The sequence below is a fragment of the Malania oleifera genome, chromosome 11 (genome assembly GCF_029873635.1).
Source record: "Malania oleifera isolate guangnan ecotype guangnan chromosome 11, ASM2987363v1, whole genome shotgun sequence".
NCBI classification, from domain to species: Eukaryota; Viridiplantae; Streptophyta; class Magnoliopsida; order Santalales; family Ximeniaceae; genus Malania; species Malania oleifera.
This window is the reverse complement of record NC_080427.1, coordinates 13,087,767-13,108,558: the sequence shown is the minus strand read 5'-3', so window position 1 is coordinate 13,108,558 and position 20,792 is coordinate 13,087,767. Positions and strand designations below refer to the sequence as shown.

The 20,792-nt window shown below is 39.2% G+C and overlaps 1 protein-coding gene across 1 annotated transcript in view; it reads right to left on the bottom strand.

Annotated features, from left to right (window-relative positions):
• LOC131167992 (protein fluG) overlaps nt 1–20,792 on the bottom strand; it is a 127,658-nt gene that overhangs the window by 33,245 nt on the left and 73,621 nt on the right. The window contains exons 11-13 of the mRNA XM_058127115.1: nt 12,199–12,319; nt 12,063–12,115; nt 5,314–5,443 (exon numbers count right to left, since the gene is read on the bottom strand). Of these exons, the coding sequence (XP_057983098.1) occupies nt 5,314–5,443; nt 12,063–12,115; nt 12,199–12,319 (304 nt within the window). The remainder of the gene's footprint in view (nt 1–5,313; nt 5,444–12,062; nt 12,116–12,198; nt 12,320–20,792) is intronic.

The following is a 20,792-nucleotide window of genomic DNA, read 5'->3' as shown; positions in this document are numbered from 1 at the left end:
GGTGCAAAAGTCTCTGTGTAGTCAATGCCATAGGTTTGAGAAAACCCTTTTGCAACAAGGAGGGCTTTGTACTGTTCCACTATCCCATCAACTTTGTATTTCACAGTAAACACCCATTTGCAGCCCACTGGTTTCTTCCCTCTCGATAGATTCTTCACATCCCAGGTTCCATTTTCTTCCAAGGCCCGCATTTCTTCCATTACTGCCTCCCTCCATCCAGGGATCTTAAGGGCTTCCGGAATATTCTTTGGAATTTTTATCCTATCAAGATTAGAGGTAAAAGCACAACACCCTGCAGAAAAAGTATTGTAAGACATGAATTTGGAAATGGGATGGAGAGTACATGACCAAGTTTGTTTTCTGAGAGCAATAGGTAAATTGAGATCAGCCTGTTCAGGTTTATCAAAGGAGGACTCAAGATTATTTGAAGACATTACATGATCAGGAGTGGATGAAGACTCATGGTTGCTTCGATCTATCATCGGTTCTGACTCTTTTGGTGCCTCAGGTATGAGATTCCCTGTGTCCTTTAATTTTGGCTTTCTTGAGTAGACAAGTATCTCCTTGTTATATTGTTTTCTTGCATCTCCCCTTGAATTCATGTTTTTTTCCTGTATTTGGCATATTAGAAGCACTTTTCAAGACAGGCTCAGTGTTTGGGACAAGTTCAATGTTTGGGACATGCTCAGGTTCAGTAATAAAGGTATTCGAGTCCAAAACTTGAGCCTTTTTACTACTCAAAGTCTCCCCCTGAAGCAAAGGCTTTTGGAAGCAAGGAGTAGTTTCAAAGAAAGTAATATCAAGACTAACAAATACCCTTTTTGTTGCAGGATCATAACATTTGTACCCTTTTTGGGTAAGAGAATAGCCAAGAAAGACACTTGAGGGTGCGTGGATCCAATTTATGTCGATGATTTATATGGACAAAAGTAGTACAACCAAACACTTTGAGAGAGAGATTTGAGCTGAGACGAGAGTTTGGAAAATAATGCTTGGAATTTTTTAAGAGGTGAGGCAAAAGAGACAACTCGACTAGGCATTTTATTAATGAGATATGTAGCTGTGAGAAGCAAAAAATTTTTGGCATATTGGGAGTAAAGTCGGTAAACAGCAATTGCATGAGCTATTTCAAGGATATGTCTATTTTTTCGTTCGGCAACCCCATTTTGTTGAGGGGTGTCAACACAGGAACTTTGATGAATTATTCCATGTTCTTGTAGATAATTTCCCAAAATACAATTAAAATATTCTACACCATTATCTGTACGCAAAATTTGAATTCTTGTATGAAATTGTGTTTAAATCATGGAATGAAAATTGATAGACACAGAACACACTTCAGTTTTGTCTTTCAACAAGTATACCCAACAAATACGAGTGTGGTCATCAATAAAAGTAACAAACCATTTTGTGTGGGTATGATTGAGAGTGCTAGACGGGCCCCATTCATCACTAAGAATCATAGTAAACGGTGAGGTTGGTTTGTATTTGGACATTGGGAAAGAAGTACGTTGGTGTTTTGCAATTTCACAAATCTAACATTGAAAATCAAATGATGTTTTATTCGAACAAATGGAAGGAAAATACTAGAAATTGGGATGACCCATTCTAAAATGCCATAACAAAATATCACCATCCTTAGGAACAGATGCAGAATCACAGATATCAATTTGACGTTGTTCATTCACATTAGTCTCCTCAGAGTAGTAGAGTCCATCACACTCCTTAGCACTGTCAATCGTCTTCCCCAATGATAGGTCTTGAAAAACACAATGAGGGGGAAGAAATTTAGCAAAACAATTGGAATTCTTAGTTAACTGGCTAATGAATAGTAAGTTGCAGGATAAATTAGGAACATGAAGAACAAACTCCAGTGTGATGGAGTCAGAGAGTCGGATATTCCCTTTGCCTGCGACAGACGAGAGTGATCCATTTGCAATTTTACCTTTCAAATTTCCAACACAGGGTGAATATGATGAGAAAGATGATAGGCATTGGTCATGTGGTCAGAAGCACCAGAATCCATAATTCAAGGAGTTTTGGATCTAGAGGTTATACTTGAGGCTTACAAAAAATTACCTCTCTGGGCTAAAGAACGCGAAGAAATATTTGTGGAAGACTAACCCAAAGTCTGAAAGGTAGAGAACATCTTGTAGAGTTGTTCCAACTGCTCAGAGTTAAATGCACCGCTTGAATTGGAACTATTACTGCTTTTCTCCCCTTGAGGTCTCTCGACTTGATTATCAACCATGGCTTGGTAGCCCCGATTTTTGTTGCCTTGCCGTGGCTTCCAGTCAATTGGCTTTCCATGTATCTCCCAACACGTCCCCTTAGTGTGGCCAGTTTTTCGACAGTGTTCACACCAGGGGCGTCCCTTTTGTTGTCTTGAACTAGATTCTGGAAGAATCCCTCGAGACACCAGGGTAGACATTTCTCGTCCAGCATGGTCAGTAGAGACTGTCTCCTTTAGCATCACCTTACGCCTACTTTTTCTTTTTTCACTTTTTGAGAAAACTTCGCGTGTTGATGGTAAGGGACAATGACCTAGAATTCTTCCACGGACATCATCAAGCGCCCGATTTAAACCAGCAAGAAACTCAAACACCCGTTCATTTTCGAGGCAATTTTCTATATTGGACACTATCTCCCAAGCATTCCCACTCTTCTTCGAAACTCAAATTGAGTTCCTACCAAAGAGAAGTCATCTCCATATAGTAATCCGTAACATCCCTTTCTCCCTGCTTCATCTGCCATAGTCACGTCTTAAGCTCAAAGATTTGGGAGGAGTTCTCGGCGTCGCAGTAGGTCTCACGAACGGCATCCCAGACTTCCTTCGCCGACGGTAGGAAGAGATCCTCCCAATCGACGACTTCATGGAGTTCACCAGCCCCACCGTGACCATGGTGTTCTCCGATTTCCATTTCTGAAGGGCACCCGCTTTGGTTGGGGCAGGTCTCCGTGTCTCGCCGGTAAGAAATCCCAACTTTCCCTCGCCATCGATCAAAGGTTTGATCGATTGTGCCCATTCTCGAAAATTCTTGCCATTCATCTTCTCCACCGTGACTTGGAAGGAAGAGTTGTCGAGTCTTGTTGAGCCCCATGGTGGAGATAGCTTCATTCTCACCCTCGTGAGATTCAGAGGTCATCAAACCTCAGCTTTGGTGGCGGTTTCTGCCATTGATAGCTAGGTTTAATCTCCTAGCTCTAATACCATGTAATCAGAATGAATGATTTCTGTATTTCTTGAATTAATTCTGTACAATCACAATTCTCTATAAATAATACAAACCGTATATCAAAAAGGAAAGAATTGCCTAAAATAGGAGCATGAAATCTGCTCAAGTATTAGGCCAGAAATCCTTATACAATCTCTAGCATCTTTGACCCATTATTCTCGGGATTTCTAAATAATCCTCGGGTACATTCTTCAAATTTCATTTCTTGACAAAATGTTCAGGAATATGCTAACGTGCATCATACAGATGCTAATGTAAAGAAATGCAAAATGATTTGAAAAACATGCATTGCATTTTTAAAAGGATTTGTCGCCATCACATTTAATAACAAAGGAGTTTTATTCCGAAGAAAACATAACTAATTGGGGTCAGTTATCCAAATAAACTCATTTTTCATCAATAGGAAAATATTGTGGCAGTGGATAATTTTTCAAAAAGAATATTCTTTCAAGTACAACAGCTATTATGAAAATGACCATTACTTTGATCCAAACATAGTGGACAGTAAATGCCACTCAGCACACGCGCAGACAATTTACATCTATACTTTAAATGGATAAGCTTGGTACATAATGATCTACGCAATAAAATAAGAAGCCATCGACATAATCAATATAATATATTTAATCACTAAAGCAACACTTGAGGAAAGCATGACCGAGAACTGGAAGATTTATGAAGAGGATACATGAAATAATGAATAATACATAATATATTAACTTATCAAAATACAAGTGATGCAAAAATTTGAAGTCAAATGTGTCAAAACTAGGAAAAAGAAAAAGAAAAAGAAAAAGAAAAGAAAAAAAAAAAAAAAAAGAATTAGGAGCATATAATCTTCAATATAGTTCAATGACCTTTCTCTTTATAAGTCAATTTAGAAACCCTAAACATTCTCCTTTTAGTAAGCTTTTTTATTTTTAATCAAATCATTGAAAATTAGAATATAACTTTTTTTTTATATTGGTAAAAGAGTAAAATTACTGTTGAGGTGGTTGAACATTCACTCTAAATGACAAGGTTTATTGAGTAGAGACTAGGATTCAATATTGATAAAATATAGAACAAGTTCATGGGCTGCATCAATTAACAATATCAAACCTAGAATCGTTGACTTAGCAATCCTATATTCAACTCCTATATTGATTCCCTTCATAACTCTCTAACTAGAAATATCTTGTAGGAGTTGGTTAAAATGTCTCCAAACTCTCAAAATTTATGATTCTAAGACTAGAATTGAGAATTTAACAAGTGTAGTTGTCATCAAAAAGCATATTGAGTTCTGGTTGACCAAAAAAAGTTTGAACTTCATTTTTTTTCCTCATACTAAATAGATTATTGTCCAAAATAAAATTATCATGATGATGAAAAGGCACATATAATACTGACAAAATATAACAACGATCTACCAGACTCTAGAGGTCAAGCAACCTGTATGTGGATCCCACGAATTGAATTTGAGGATAGCAAATATCATTTGAAGTCATCTAATTGAAGCTTAAGTGTGCAAGCAATAGAAAGAACAAAGCCACGTTAACTTCCATTAAAACCATCCCTGAAACCTATTGAGTGGGTGGAATTACTGTAGAAAGACATAACTTTGCTAGCGTCTTTGGGAAAATACTTTGTGCCACAATATTATTTGATCATAAAATATGAAAAGGAAAATAAAAAGAAGAAAAAGAAGAGGAATAAAACGACAAGATTGAGAAATTATTATTTTAGTCACTTAGACGAATCCTTTCACTCATACATTTTTTAGTACAGGTAATAATGTGCTAAGGAGACATTGACATAAAATAAATTATTGCTTGTGCATGTTCCTCTCATCATAGAGTTTGAGTTCGTTGGCAATTTCCATTTCTTTTGAAGTTGTGCTTAATAAAAATACAAGTTTTGATTCAAGAGGCCAGGCAAACAGAAACAGAAAGTAAAACGTAGCAAATCTTTTGACTCTCCATGTTAAGAATTTGCTAACACAAATGGCATACACAGATTTCATAATTAAGGCGGCATACCTCTTCAGTAGAACCATAGGTCTGGTATAAACATCAGTAGTATAAATTTTCATTTGTACCTGTTCCACTGGAATCTTTAAGGACCAAAGATCAACAATAATTTCATGTAATATAGACGAAGCAGCATCATATCCTGAAGTAGAGCAGTACGGTGTCAAGTCGAATGGTACCCACTCTTCTTTCCCTTCCCTACAATGTTATTGCACATATCGTAGTTATTATTACAGTATATGAATATAGTAATCATTATCATATTGTGTTAAGAATGTTTAACGAATTGGAAAAGTTAGTAACAATAATAGGTCTCCCCCTTCATTTATAATGTGTCATGTACTTCACAATGATCATCATACCCTTACTAATGCTTGCTAACACACAGACATAATACCAGATAGTTGAAACAAAGTAACCAATAACCAATGAAAATGCCCCATCAAGTTGAAGCACAAACTACAAGTGGATTTTACCCAACCCCCGCCCCCGCACCCCAAAGCTTTTGTGAATAAATCAATAAATTGGTATTCAGACTCATATAAGTGGTTGTAATGAGCTTTTGCACAAGTTTATCATGAAAAAAGTGACAACCAACTTCAATATGTTTCATCTGCTCATGTAAGATTGGATTTGAGGTAATATGAATAACTTGAGGTAACTTGAAGACTGGCTTTGAGGTAATATGAATAACTTGATTAGTACACATCAACTCCACAAGCTCAAATGTAAAAGAACAAGTTCATACAACAAGCTCTCTAGCCAAACAAGTTCCCATGTAGTGTCGTTAATTGCCCTACATTCCGACTCATCAATCAATACAGCCACAACTGCCTGTTTCTTACTCTTCCAAAACACTAAGTTACCGCCAACGAACACTTAGCGCCCGATTGTGGATCTTCAGGATGACCTGGCACAATCTGCAGTTGTATAACCCTAAACAAGAGTGTGACCCTGATCTTGATACAAGAGGCCTCTAGTGGGTGCATCTTTGAGGTATTGAGAGATACAAATGACAGCATCCCAATGAGTTGTTCATGGTGAATCAAGCAACAGCTAACACACTCGTTGTCAATTGTCTAGTCGAGTGATTGTAACTTGTAAGGTAGTTTTAACTTCCTAACAAGTCTTCAATATATTCCAAGGTCAACCAACAATCACCAACATCTAGCACTAATTTGCAGCGAGGATTTGTAGGTGCATGAACAAGTTTGGATCCCAATACCCCGTCTCGTCAAAAAGATCAAGATCATACTTCTTCTATGACTAGACAACCCTGTACGAGATATGAATATTACTTTAGCCAAGAAGTATTTTACTGATTCCAAATCTTTAGTTTGAAACTTTGTCCACACAATTGCTTTAGATAGTACATACCCTAACCAGTAAGTGCAATCTTTTCATTGAAAGATTGATTATTAATCGATTTGGAAGCTTAACCCTATATTTGATTGCGCTTTCAAACTCACATTCTGAAGTTGTAGGGTACTTGGTTGGGCGGTGGGTTGGGATTTGACTTGATCGAGTTGAAGAGAGGTTCAGGATTTAGGATTCATGCTCAAAGAAGGAAAGAGCCTCTACAAATGGCATGGTAGTGATCCATTTTTATAATGGAGAAGTGAGGTCTGATTTGGAAATCCCACTTAATGCCCTTTTTCCAGCTGAAAGCATTGGTTGGGGAGCTCAAAGCCATAGTGAGGCCTATGATGTGCCGAAAAGAGTGACTAGTAATACCACGACAAAAATGACTTGATGAACGCCAGAAAGAAAGGGTAGTCGGTGGTCTAGAGTATGTAGACTTTAAAAGCTACACAATCCTCTCCATCTACTTACCCCGATTGACTACTTTTCATATTGAACTTATTTCTTTCTTTTTTGGACTTTGATTTTTTGTAACCTAAATTGCTAATTTGAATTTGAAACAATCAAAATTGCACACTGAACTTTGGATGGATCCATCCCCCTTAACTATTTCTAATATATTCTTCAATACTAAAATGACAATATACCGTCGAGAAAAATGGGAAGACCCGATCAAAGCAGCTGGTCAAACTCAACCTCTTCCAATCGAACAGGAATCAGTTGAAAGTTAGTAACTTGTGCTTGGCATGTTCTTCTCATGACTGAGATGATAGTATGAATCAGGCCATTCTCATATCATCTTCCTCTACTTCTAGATTATATAGAAGATAAATTTTCTAGTCCATTCTCATTGCCGGTCCGCTACTAACCGTTTCAATTGAGCTACTTCTGCTTCTTCTCTCTGAGCTTCCGGCTACTCAATCAATTGGGTCAGTTATGCTTGCCTTGATGGAAGAGATGTCGGAGTTATGGGATCAAAGATTTTCCTTGCCAGAGTCGTACAACTCATTCCTACCTAAGCTATTCTTTTAATAGTGCTTTATCGAAGGAAAACCCAGCTCACTTCTGACCTGCTTTGTGGGAAATTTCTTTCAATTGCCTTGTCTAAGCTCACGCAAGATGGTTACTATTCTTGTGTTTAGGCTTCCTAGCGACAATCAAATAGAGACTTATCCACACAAAGAGGTACTAGTTCACAATTGTCATTATCCTATAACTCACCTGAACCATTGCAATCCTTCACCTATAAAAGGACAAGGCTTCACATAAAAATTTGGGAAGAGAAGCAATCAATAAAGTGCTAAAAAATAGTATTATAAGGGTGAAAAGAAATCATAGCAAATGAAATTAGAAATTGGGCATTGGGTACAACTACATTTGCCTTTCCAAGTAGCAATAGGAAGATCAACATCATGGAAAGTTGAATAATGGACACCAAAAGCATAGCAATAGAAGTTGAAGGAGGCTCTCCTCCCTTGAGTTGATAGTGTATGCCTGCAAATTAGGATGATCCTGGCATCTATAAGAACTCAAATTAGAGGAAGATGGAGAAGGATAACTAGGAAGAGACAATAAGCCATTACCGAGAAGGCTCAGCAGAGGAGGGAGCACATTTAAGGTCAGCAGAGCTCAAAGTATAGTGTAGACTCAAGAAGGTAATATTAGCAAAATGAAAAGCAATGCAAGGTAAGATTATCATAGTGATATCCATGTCGAGTGAAAAAGTAGCCCAAAAGAATATATTTGACAACAAAAGGTCCAACTTATCCACTTCGAGAGTTAGGCGTAGTTTGGTAAAACCAAGTGTTAAGTGTTGAACACGGAATCCAAATCTAATTTTGTAAACCAGTTATGAATTGAACTTGAACCAGTTACCAAGTCTAAAATCAGAATTATCTTAACCGTTTGGCATCTAATATCTAAATATGTGTTGTTTTCCAATTTTAACATTCTCAATGCTTAGGAGCATAAGTATTTGATAAAAATAATAAGCAAATACATAGGTTAATGTTTTATTTAACATAAATAATATTTTCTTGTCATATTTTAATTAATAACCATAACCAAAAATAATTCAAATTGATATTGTACAGAAATAAAATTATTATTTTAATTTTAATCACTTGGGTATAAAGTTTTTATCATTTTCATTTTTTTTATAAGTGATGAAATTGGAAAGGAGACATCTAAATCCGGATACATGTTTCCATGTCTAGTTCTATCAGAGGAATTTTTTAAAAAAAAAAATTCAAGGCTTCCACCAAATGCTTTGATGCCTAACCGGTTCACTTATTTAGTGAATCAATTGAAACATAACCTCTACTCAAAGACCATTGAAATAAAATTTTAAAATAAAAAAAAAGCCACCTTATTTTATGGACAAAGGAGACAACCGAAAATACACATAGGTAGAGAGAATAATGGAGGACTCAAGAAGAGAACAAAGCAGAGTATTTTAACATCAAGAACAAAGGATGGCATTCTATTGATAAAATAGTGAGCTATAATCACTCCCGAACACTTTAGGGATGTTCATATGATCTATTAGGGCACAAGTAACCCAGCACATGTCCATTTTTCTAAACATCATAATGAGCTAAAATGAAACTTACATAGCAAATGGAACATTTGGATGCTGTCTCAACTGATAAAACTCTCCCTCAAGACAACAGAGAGAACTAAAAGTAGGAAACAAAGGGTGACCAAAGCAACGATGGATTGATGTGTAGCAACAACTGTGTAAGCAGCAAAAGATGCTAGCAACTCAAGGTATTAAAGTCGAGCAACCTCCTATCCTCCACCAATCATCTTCCTTGTCTTCAAATCCTAAATAATAACAAAATGAGGAAAGAAGGTCATGGAACAATTTGCTGATTTTATTTTACTAAGAGGCATGAGAATAAATGGGAATGTTGGAATACACAAAACAAAAGAGTGTCATTACCATCCCTAACCCCTTAGCCATATTACTAGACCGGTAAGCAAGTGAGGTAGCTTTATAGAGGGCAGAAAAGAAGTTGGTTATACAGGTTATGGTCAATGCGACAGAATGCATGACCCAAGGACTAATGGGAGAAAATCTAAACGATAAGACAGATATAGAGTCACCCATATGTGCAACAGATGCAATGTGAATAGAAGCTCGTTGGACACCTGGTCTGCATGATACAGTACGCTGTTTGCCAATAGCTGAACCACTACGGGTGGACTCTGTGGTGGCTACATCAGCAACATGTGAGCCCTTACCATGAACATCCTAGCACTTTTCATTTTTATAACCCCTTGTCCACAATATTTCACTTGCATGGCTACATTTATCACATCCATCCATTCCTCCATGGCTACCTCCAAAAGCTTTGCTACTACCCAACTAGCAGTCACAACCACCCTGTGCACAAAAGGCACACTTCTCGGAAAGCTAACTTGTTGGAACTAGAGGTCAGGGCATGAGAACTATTGGAGGAGGAACAAAGAATGCAAGAATAACCATTTCAAAGCTTAATCCAGACTGTTGGACCACAACCCAGCAGCTTAAGCTTTTAGGTGAAGCAGTAATCTAACATGGTATCACATCTAATGCTAGGAGGTCCTGGGTTCTAGTCTTGTTGCCAATGTTTATTATGCAGTGGTTAAAAATTATGGTACTCCCTTTAATGGGTGATATTTATCACAGTCTTATCTCTCAACAAACCATCGGGCTGCATGTGCAGGAAAGTGTTAAAGCTTGATATACATTGTTTGAACAAAACCTAAAAGCTTAATCTTTAGAGTAAAGTGGTAATCTAACGATCAACAAAGGATGGCAACTCTGCAGTACCAAGAATCTGGGCCCGCATTGGTTCAACTCAAATTTAAACTTGTGAGGAGCCAAAAGACTGCCATATGGGTTGCACAATGTTGAGTTCCTCATGGATATGCTTCTTCTCTATAAACTACTCTATGACACCCATGAGAAATCATACATATGGTTTACGTCACTAAAACGTACAAGCATGACATAATACCAAATCTCCTTCATACCTCTAGATGCATACACATCTGTGCAATATGAGGTTCCATTGAATTCCACGATAAGGAGACACTCAATTTGTAGTTTTAAGCCCACATTTGTTTCTATTTGTCATCACTAGGCCTGGGCTGAAACAACTCTTTGGATTTGCCTAAGCCCGTCAAATAGATCTTGACAAGTTTAGAACACTGTATATAGCTACTTCGATTCAAATTGACAGTAGTAGTCTGCAACAGTGATGAGGGAAACACATTTTTGGAATTTACGGACACCATCCCAACACCCACAAACAAGTCCAACAACAAACAAGATAAATAACTGCTACAAATCACAAACATACTGACAAAGCACTCCACAGCCCCAATGAACTCAGCGACCTGTGACAAACAGTCTCTAGTGGAGCTAACGGAGTACCATGAGTAAAGAACTATAAAAGTTGTACCATCAGACTGAAATTGATCAACCACAACTTGAAATCATGGATTATGAGGGATTCAAATCATGTGGGAACAAATTAGATAAAAAAAAATACTTGATGAAGCCAACGCACTGGCACAAGGAGTTGGAGCCTCAGCCTTCAACCAGCATGTGAGGGCACGTGGGAAGCTTCTGTTGACAGGATTTCAAGTAGATACAGATCAAAGATGTCTGTGGGCGACGGTGATGCTGGTTTTGAAAAAGTGCATATGGTGCGATTAGGAGCATTGAATTTTCGACCTTAGAATTGGCTTTGGCTGGATTTGGAAAAATATACTACAATTTTGTATTGTATTTTTTCCAAATCCACACAAATCCGAATCCAAAGCCTTTCACAAACATAGGATAGGGTTTTTTATGGTTCTGTCCTGGCAGTATCGTCAAAGACTTTTCTGGCAACTACTGGAGTTGTTTCAGCCCTACGGCGGTGTGGACAGCCTTCCTGCAGTGCAGACATGGATAGGGTTCTGAGCTTTAAGGCTCAATTCAGCAGTGGCTGAAGCACTTTGGGTTTAGGGTTCAGGACCATGCTTAGATGGCATGTTAAGAATGTTTAATGAACCAGAAAACCAAATCACAAAGATAGGTCTCCATCTCTGTTTTAATAAATGTCATTTACATCACAATGACTACACACCTTTACACACGCTCGCTAAAAAAAGACGTCCCCCGGCCACTAGGATCCCCACTTTGCGAGGATAGAGCGAAGAGTTGTCACAGTGTACACAGCCTTAGCCCTGCTTTTATGCAGAGAGGCTGTTTCCTTGAACTCGAATCCATGACCAACCGAGCAGCCTTACCATTGATCCAAAGCCGACCCTCTCACACACAAAAATACAGCTGTAATACTCAATAAGTGACACAAAGTAACCCGTGCCCAGTAACATATTGTACAAAGACAACTCAAGAAAAGCATCCCAAAATAAGAACAAAACGCAAGAATAATATAGAGGCAATTGCCCGACATACCTTAATACACACTTCAAGAGATAAAACTCATTTTCAAAGCCTGCATTCATTACCTGGGCATAAAGAAAATGAGAATTAAAGAACAAGGTACAACAAATGTCGGCAATAAACCATCCTACATAATACATATACATACCAAGTTAAATTCATCTTTCAGAACTTTTGAAACCCTTCGTAAGGCCTCTCTCGGGCAATATTCCCACGGTTCGCCAGGCCTAAGATGCATGTCAGCCAAAACCATTTCCTCTTGTTTTACCCTATTGAGAGTGAAATATAGATAAATTCACAAATAGGCATATTTATTGATCCCAGAAAAAAAAAAAAAAAAAACACCTACATATAAATCTCAACTAAAACAAACAATCTAGAAGACTAACAAGGAAGATAAACATATTTTTTTTATTTAAAAAAAAAAGATAAAGATATATTAAGAGAGAGAATAGTACAATCCAAAAGGATATTAAATTCTCAAAAATAAAAAGAAAAAACAAAACCAATAAAAAAAATTTAAAAAAAAACAGAGAGATAAAGATGCAACTGAAAAATTATAACTAAAATCAGCAAAGGAATCCCATCTTTAAACCCTTCCCATCACAGTTATCCGAACACTTCAAATTAGCTTATTTCCCCTTACCCTACTTCACCTTAGATTTACCACCATCAAGCCTAACCTCATTTCCACAATGATCAGAAAAATTGAGGACCAAGTCATACAACAAACTCTGAATTTGAAGGCCCTTTCCAGAAATTTCTTGAGATGGAGTTGTAAACAGAACAGCAAACGGCAAAGCTAAAGATTTCTTTCCTTACTTCAGCCTACAATTATAACCTTATCTCCCAATTCATTATTTTGTACAGTTAGCATATACTTAGTTTACATGTATAGGGCTTGACAGATTATAGTTTACATGTATAGGCCTAGAATCACGCCAGAACTTATGTACTTTCCATGTATAGCATTCTTGTAAAGTCTATATATAATATACAAAACTCAAGGCCAAACCATTCGGCCATTCACACAATACTTTGACATGGTATCAGAGCCAGCCGACTGCAAATTTTCTTTTTCCCCTTCGAATTTTTTTGTCTTCTTGGTTTGGCAGGTGTATCTCGTTTCTGTGCCTGTTGTGGAATTTTTTTCTCTTCTGGAATTTTTTTGTTCTCTGTTCATTCTGTATTTATGTGGCTGAGTGGCTGTCAGCACAGCAGGTTTGGTTTGCCATTTATTTTAGTGCAGGCAACAGCTCTCTGTTGCTGTTTCTGATTCTACGCTGTCTCGGCACAGCAGGTTTCTGTCCTTGTGATTCTCAGCACAGCAGGAAACAGCATTCTGTTGCTGTTTCTGGTGCTTCTCTGTCTCGGCACAGCAGGTTTCAGTCCTTGTGATTCTCAGCACAGCAGGAAACAGCATTCTGTTGCTGTTTCTGGTGCTTCTCTGTCTCGGCACAGCAGGTTTCTGTCCTTGTGATTCTCAGAACAGCAGGTTTTTTGGTTCAAGATTTATTTTTTAGTGCAGGAAGGTCGGTCTTGGTTCTCTCTGTTGATGTTTCTGGTGCTTCTCTGTCCTTGTGATTCTCAGCACAACAGGTTTTTTGGTTCAAAATTTATTTTTTAGCGCACGCGGGTTTTTCTTGGTTTTCTTTGTACCTGCGTTGATTTATTTTTTGGGCTTCTAGATTTCCTGGTGGTCTTTTTCTTTCGGCACAGTGTTTTTTTTTTTGGGCTTCTCGATTTTATCCTTTATTTAGCATGGACTCCGCACCTGTGTGTGCCAAGTTTACGGGCAACAATTATTCTACATGGCCTTTTCAATTTGAACTTTCCTTGAAGGGAAAAGATCTTTGGGGTCATATTGATGGCACGGATTGTGCACCCAATCTTGATAAATCCAAGGAGTCAATGGGTTGTCCTTCATTGGCTGTGCTTGGTGCCAAGGATTCAGCGGCTTGTCCTTCGTGGGTTGTGCTTGATGCTCGGATTATGTATTGGCTTCTTGGCTTGGTTGAACCACATATTGTCCCCAACTTGCGACCATATCGCACCGCTTAATCCATGTGGACTTAATTAAAAACAATATATCATCAAGATAACGGTGCCCATCGTTTTCAATTAGAACATGCGATTGCCAGATTTCAACATGACAATCGTTCCATCCAAGACTATTATTCAGGCTTTCAGAATCTTTGGAACGAATATTCTAATCTGGTTACTGCGGGTGTTCCTGTTGCCTCTCTTCCATTATTCAACATCTTCACGACACTAGTCGTCGTGATCAGTTTCTTATGAAACTCCGCCCCAAGTATGAATCTGTTCGCTCATCTTTGCTAAGTCACTCTCCTGTTTCTTCTCTTCATGTTTGTTTTGGTGAATTACTTCATGAAGAACAACGGATTAGTACTCAAGTTACTCTGGCACAATCTTATGGAAGTTTAGGGTTTGTCCCAGTGACTTATGCTGCTCAACGACAAGGACCGCCTGCACATTCTAGCACCTTGCAGTGTTTTTGCTGCAAAGAATTTAGGCAGTCGCTGCTAATTGTTCCAAGAAATTCTGCTCTTATTGCAGGAAGAAGGGTCACATTATCAAGGATTGTCGTATCCGCCAGCAGAATCGTCAGGCCCAAGCATTACAGACTTCAGTTATTATACCCTCCACAATGACTTTTGGGGCCCCAGGCTCTTCTTCAGGTGACCCTTCCGTTCGTGCACCTCCTACAACGAATTACTGCACACCTGAAATGGTGCAATAGATGCTAATTGCAGCATTATTAGCAATGGAGTTCCAAGGTAACAATCCTACTAAACTCTGGTACGTGGACTCGGGCGCCTCTAATCACATGACGAATAATCCCACTACCCCGTGTCATGTTCGGCCCTACGTTAGTCAATTTGCCATTTAGACTGCCAATGGCAGTTCTTTGCCAATAGCTGCTGTCAAAGATGCTTCTTCTAAGTTCACTAATGTGTTTCTTGCTCCTCAACATTCCACGAATCTTATTATGATTGGTCAATTAGTTGATAACAATTGTGCTGTTAATTTTTCTAGTAATGGTTGTGTTGTGCAGGACCAGGTAACGGGGGAGCCGATCACGAAGGGACCTAAAGTGGGGCGCTTGTTTCCACTACTTTTGCCTATTCTTGCACGTTCTCCAGTTGCTTCTATTAAGTATTTTGCTTGTAATAATGTTTCAGATCTTAGTATGGTGTGGCATCGTCGTTTAGGTCATCCCAATACTCAAATCTTATCACATGTATTGAACTTTGGTTTACTTGGCAATAAAGAATGTTCTTCTTTATCTCTTGAGTGTGCATCTTGCAAACTTGACAAAACCAAAACTCTTCCCTTCCCTTTGAATGCTGGTAGAGCTTCTCAATACTTTGATCTTATCCATAGTGATGTTCGGGGACCTTCCCCAGTTAGTTCACACGAAAAATTTAAATACTATGTGACTTTCATTGATGATCATAGCAGATTTACTTGGGTCTACTTTCTTCGCTCTAAATCAGAGGTATTTCGTACTTTCACTAAGGCTTTAGTATATGTTGACAATCAATTTCCTGCTTCTATTAAGAGATTACGCACAGATTCTAGTGGTGAATATGTGTCTTCTGAGTTTCAGGCATTTTTGGCTTCTAAAGGTATTATTCATCAATGTTTATGTCCCGCTACTCCCCAACATAATGGAGTAGCCGAACGTATAAATCTTCATCTCCTAGATGTGGTACGTACTCTCTTGCTGGAATCCTCCGTTCCATCCTCATTTTGGGTTGAGGCTCTGAAAACTACTACTTACTTGATTAATCGTTTACCTTCTCAAGTCCTAATCATGGAACCTCCCTATATCCGCTTATTTGCTAAGCAACCTAGTTACGATAACCTCCGTACCTTTGGTTGTGTATGTTTTGTTCATTTACCTCCTCATGAGCGACACAAATTATCTGCTCAATCTGTTCGATGTGCATTCTAGGGATATAATGTGTGTCAAAAGGGATTTGTTTGCTATGATCCTACATTACATCGTACATGCATTTCTAGGAATGTTATTTTTTTTGAAAATCAACATTCCTTTCCTTAGTCCTCTGTACGCTCCTCTTCTATAGTGATTCTCCCCTTTTTTGAGGAGCAGTTCTCGGATCCCCATAAAATTAGTTCTCGTTTTAAACTAGGTATTGTGTATATGCGTCGCTCCCGCCCACACTCACTTCCTATAGCTCATCTAATATCTGATCCTAGCACGCTCCAGATTCAGTCAGTTGTAGCACCTCCAGAGCCATTGGTACGTCGCACTTCTCGAGTGCCTATACCCTCGGATAGGTATGGGTTTCCCTCTTCAAGTTATGGCAATTCTGTTTCAGCTCTTACTGTTGCATTTTCCAATTTAGATATTCCCACATCCTGCTCACATGCTGCCAAGCATGATTGTTGCCGACAAGCTATGCAGGAAGAAATTGCCGATTTGGAGGCCAATCACACCTGGGACATTAAGCCTTGTTTTCCCACCATTGTTCCCCCAGGTTGTAGATGGGTTTACTCAGTCAAAGTCCGATCTGATGGAATTCTAGATCTTTACAAAGCTCGCCTTGTTGCACTTAGGAATAATCAGGAATATGGTGTCAATTATGGAGAGACCCTTGCTCCTGTGGCTAAGGTGACTACTGTTCATACGATTCTAGCTATTGCTACTTCCATTGATTGACCATTACAACAAATGGATGTGAAGAATGCTTTTCTTAACAGGGATCTTAATAGTGTATTTATATAAAGCCACCCCCAACCTTGTTTCCCTCTCCGACTTCACATGTGTGTTAGCTTCATCGCTCTTTTTATTGTCTCAAACAAGTTCCGAGGGCCTCGTTTGATAAATTCCGCACCGCTTTACTACAATTTTCATTCAAGCCGAGTGTTAGGGAGTGACAATGTAATGGGGAAAAGGGGGAGAGAGATACTGCTATAATTGTATTCACCAGGGATTTACAATGAATATATGATTATTTGTGTTAACGTTTGTATGGTTATTCTCTTGGATTTGAATAATACAAGTAGTCCTTTTCATTATGGTGTTTTGTTGCCTTGGATTGTGATATAACTGATTGTTGTAGCCTTATTCCGTGTACGTGAATATATTGCTCGTGTGATATCATATTGTTCCTTGTTTCTCTTGAGTATTGAGACTCACCTGGTGCTCATGCTTGCAGGCTTGAAAGTGTGAGATTTGGCTGACTCGTCGGGGGAGAGCTCTCAACGAGTGTCACGCGACCCTTACTTGAGTCCCATTTTGGGGGTCCGTGACAGTTGGTATTAGAGCACAGTGTGTGCGAGCACCATGAGTGGTAACATGAGAAACAAGTCTGCAAAAGTAGATCACACTGAGGCGCTTGAGACAAAACTTAACCTTGGAGACATCGTGCTGTGAACTCCAAGGGTTGGTGGCAACATTGATAAAGGAGAAAGGTGTGCCAATAGAGCTTGAGGCCGCTGAAGAAAACCCTAGAGGAAATCTCTATGGGGTATCAAAATTTGAGGAGAGACTTGGGGAACTTAAAAAAATCATTCCACGTGTAAAATCCCTAGAAAAAAGGCCAATAGAGCTTGAGGCCTTCCAAAGGAGTATCGAGCAGTTGGAAGCCTTTGAGAGTAGGCTGGAACATATTGAGGGCATATTGCCATCTCCTTCATCCCAACAGGGAGAGCCAATAGAGCCTGAGGCCTCCTTGCAGGAGCTAATGGGTAATTTTGATTTCCTTGCAAAAGATGTTAAGGAGTTCATCACTGCTTTGAAGGAAGATTTGAAGGAGATGGGCAATGTTCAGAGTGCTGTGGACCAGGTTCAGAGGGATTTACAAAAATGACAGTGAAAGTGAATGCAGTGGCACAGATAGCACGAAGGCCGATTGCGGAACCAAGTGAGGGTTTTCGATTAAAGGTACCGGAACCTAAAAGTTTTCGGGGTATGCGAGATGCAAAGGAACTGGATAATTTCTTCTTTGATATGGAGCACTACTTCACATGCTCACGAGTTGATCTAGAAGTGGACCGGGTAAATATGACAACCGTATACCTTGTTGGGGATGCTAAATTGTGATGGAGAACTAAATGGAATGATATTCAACACAATAAGTGTGTCATTAACACTTGGGAGGAGTTGAAACAGGTGTTGAAGACCCAATTCTACCCAGAAAATGTAGAGTACATAGCACGGTGCAAAGTAATGGAATTGCAATAGACCAGCTCTATAAGAAGTTATGTACGAGAATGTCAGGTCTTGATGTTGGACATCATAGACATGACAGAATCAAATAGGCTATTTCATTTTCTTCGGGGTTTGAAGACATGGCCGAAGAATGAACTGCGCCAGCAAGGTGCCAGTGAGCTCTCTTCCACCCTCGCCGCTGCTGAACGGTTCGATGATTTTTCAAACAGTTCTGGGAAATGAAATTTTCCCATGTCCACCAATAATGATTCCAAGCCCAATAAAGTGTATAAGCCCACAAATGGGGGAAGGGACAAAGAGATAAATAATTCTTGGAAAGATAAAAGAGTGCCCATGACTAGAGAATGGAGGGGTGGACGAACAGGTGGTGGGGAGCGTTGGTTGCCGGTCTCATGTTTCCTTTGCATGGGACCACATCGAGTGGCAGAGTGCCCTGAACAAAAGGCTTTGAATGCTCTAAAGGCCCTTCGAGGGGAAACCGAAACCCTGATAGCAACCCCAAAAGAAAAACAAATATGGTGGGAGCATTGAGATTTTTCGGGGCATTAGAGCGCCTAGTAATTACCAACAAGTCTCAAGAGAAGGGCTTAATGTACGTTGATCTACTTTTGAATGGAAAGAAAATCAAGGCCATGATTGATACGAGGCCACCCATAATTTCATTGCTGATTCAGAAGCCCAGCGGTTAGAATTACAAGCAGACAAGGATGTAAGGAAGTTGAAAGCAGCGAATTCTCAAGCATTAACCATGGTGGGAGTGGCACCTAAAGTAGTCTACCAAATGGGATCGCGGTCTGGAACAACTGACTTCACCGTGGCACCCCTCAATGACTTTGATGTGGTATTAGGGATGGATTTTCTTAAAGTGACACGCTCAATGCCGATCCCAGCTGCGGATTGCCTTGTGATAATGGGCGATACACCTTGTGCGGTTCCTACAGCCTACAACACTTTTGATGAGAGGAAGTTGCTTTTAGACCTCAATTCAAGAAGGGAGTAAGAAGGGGAAAACCTTCTTTCATGGTCCTATCGGTAGTTTCAAAAAATGAAGAAATAGGCGAATATCTGGTTGAAATTAAGGAAGTTTTAAAAGACTTCAAGGAGGTAATCCCAAAACAGCTACCCAGGGTTTAACCACCTCGAGGACAGATTGACCACGAAAATGAGCTTTTGCCAAGGGTAAAACCGCCAGCACGTGCCCCTTATAGAATGGCGCCGCCTAAGTTAGCTGAACTTAGATGGCAACTAAATGATCTAATTGCAGTAGGATTCATCCACCCATCAAAAGCACCTTTTGGGGCCCCAATGTTATTCCAAAAGAAACAAGATGGAAGTTTGCATTTGTGTGTAGATTATCGAGCTCTTAATAAGGTGACGGTTCGTAACAAGTATCCCATTCCGTTGATTGCCGATATTTTTGACCAGTTAAGTACAGCTAAATATTTCACTAAACTGGACTTGAGATCGGGATATCATCAAGTGCACATTGTAGAGGGAGATGAACCTAAGACCACTTGTGTCACCCGATATGGAGCATTTGAATTCCTTGTCATGCCTTTTGGGTCAACAAATGCACATGCTACCTTTTGTTCTTTAATGAATCAGGTTTTTCGGGACTACATTGATCAATTTGTAGTCGTTTACCTTGATGACATAATGATTTTCAGCGCATCCTTAGCAGAACATAAAGATCACCTACGACAGGTTTTTCAAAAACTTCGAGAAAATCAGTTATATGTAAATGGGGAGAAGTGTGCTTTCGCTCAAAAGTGTAATAAATTCTAGGGGCATGTCATGGAAGAGGGCCAGATACGGATGGATTCAGCAAAAGTACAAACCATCAATGAATGGCAAGCACCTACATCCATTAGAGAACTGCGATCCTTCTTGGGGCTAGCCAACTACTATCGAAAGTTTATAGAGGGGTACTCTAGAAGAGTTGTATCGTTAACAAATTTACTGAGGAAAGGGGAACCATGGGAGTGGTCAGAAAAGTGTCAATCAACATTTATTGAATTAAAGGAAAAGATTGTAGGAGATCCTATGCTAATCCTTCCTAATGTGAGAAAGTCATTTGAAGTACAAGCAGACGTCTCAGACTTTGCATTAGGGGGAGTTCTTTTGCAGGAAGGGCATCTAGTTGCTTTTGAAAGTAGAAAATTAACGGGTGCCGAACGGAACTATACAGCGCAAGAAAAGGAGCTTCTTGTTGTGGTACACTGTCTCCGGGTGTCGAGGCACTATCTCTTGAGATCCAAATTTGTGGTAAAAACCAATAGTGTGGCAGTTACTCACTTCTTGTCACAACCAAAACTAACTTCAAAACAAGCCCATTGGCAGGAGAAGCTAGCTGAATTTAATTTTGATTTTGAATACAAAGCAAGGAAGACGAATGAAGTGGCTGATGCTTTAAATAGAAAAATTGAATTGGCAGCATTGAAACTCACAAGTCATTAATCAACTAGTTAGGTGGCATTACCTTTGAAAGATCTTATCAGGGAACATTTAAGTACAAACCA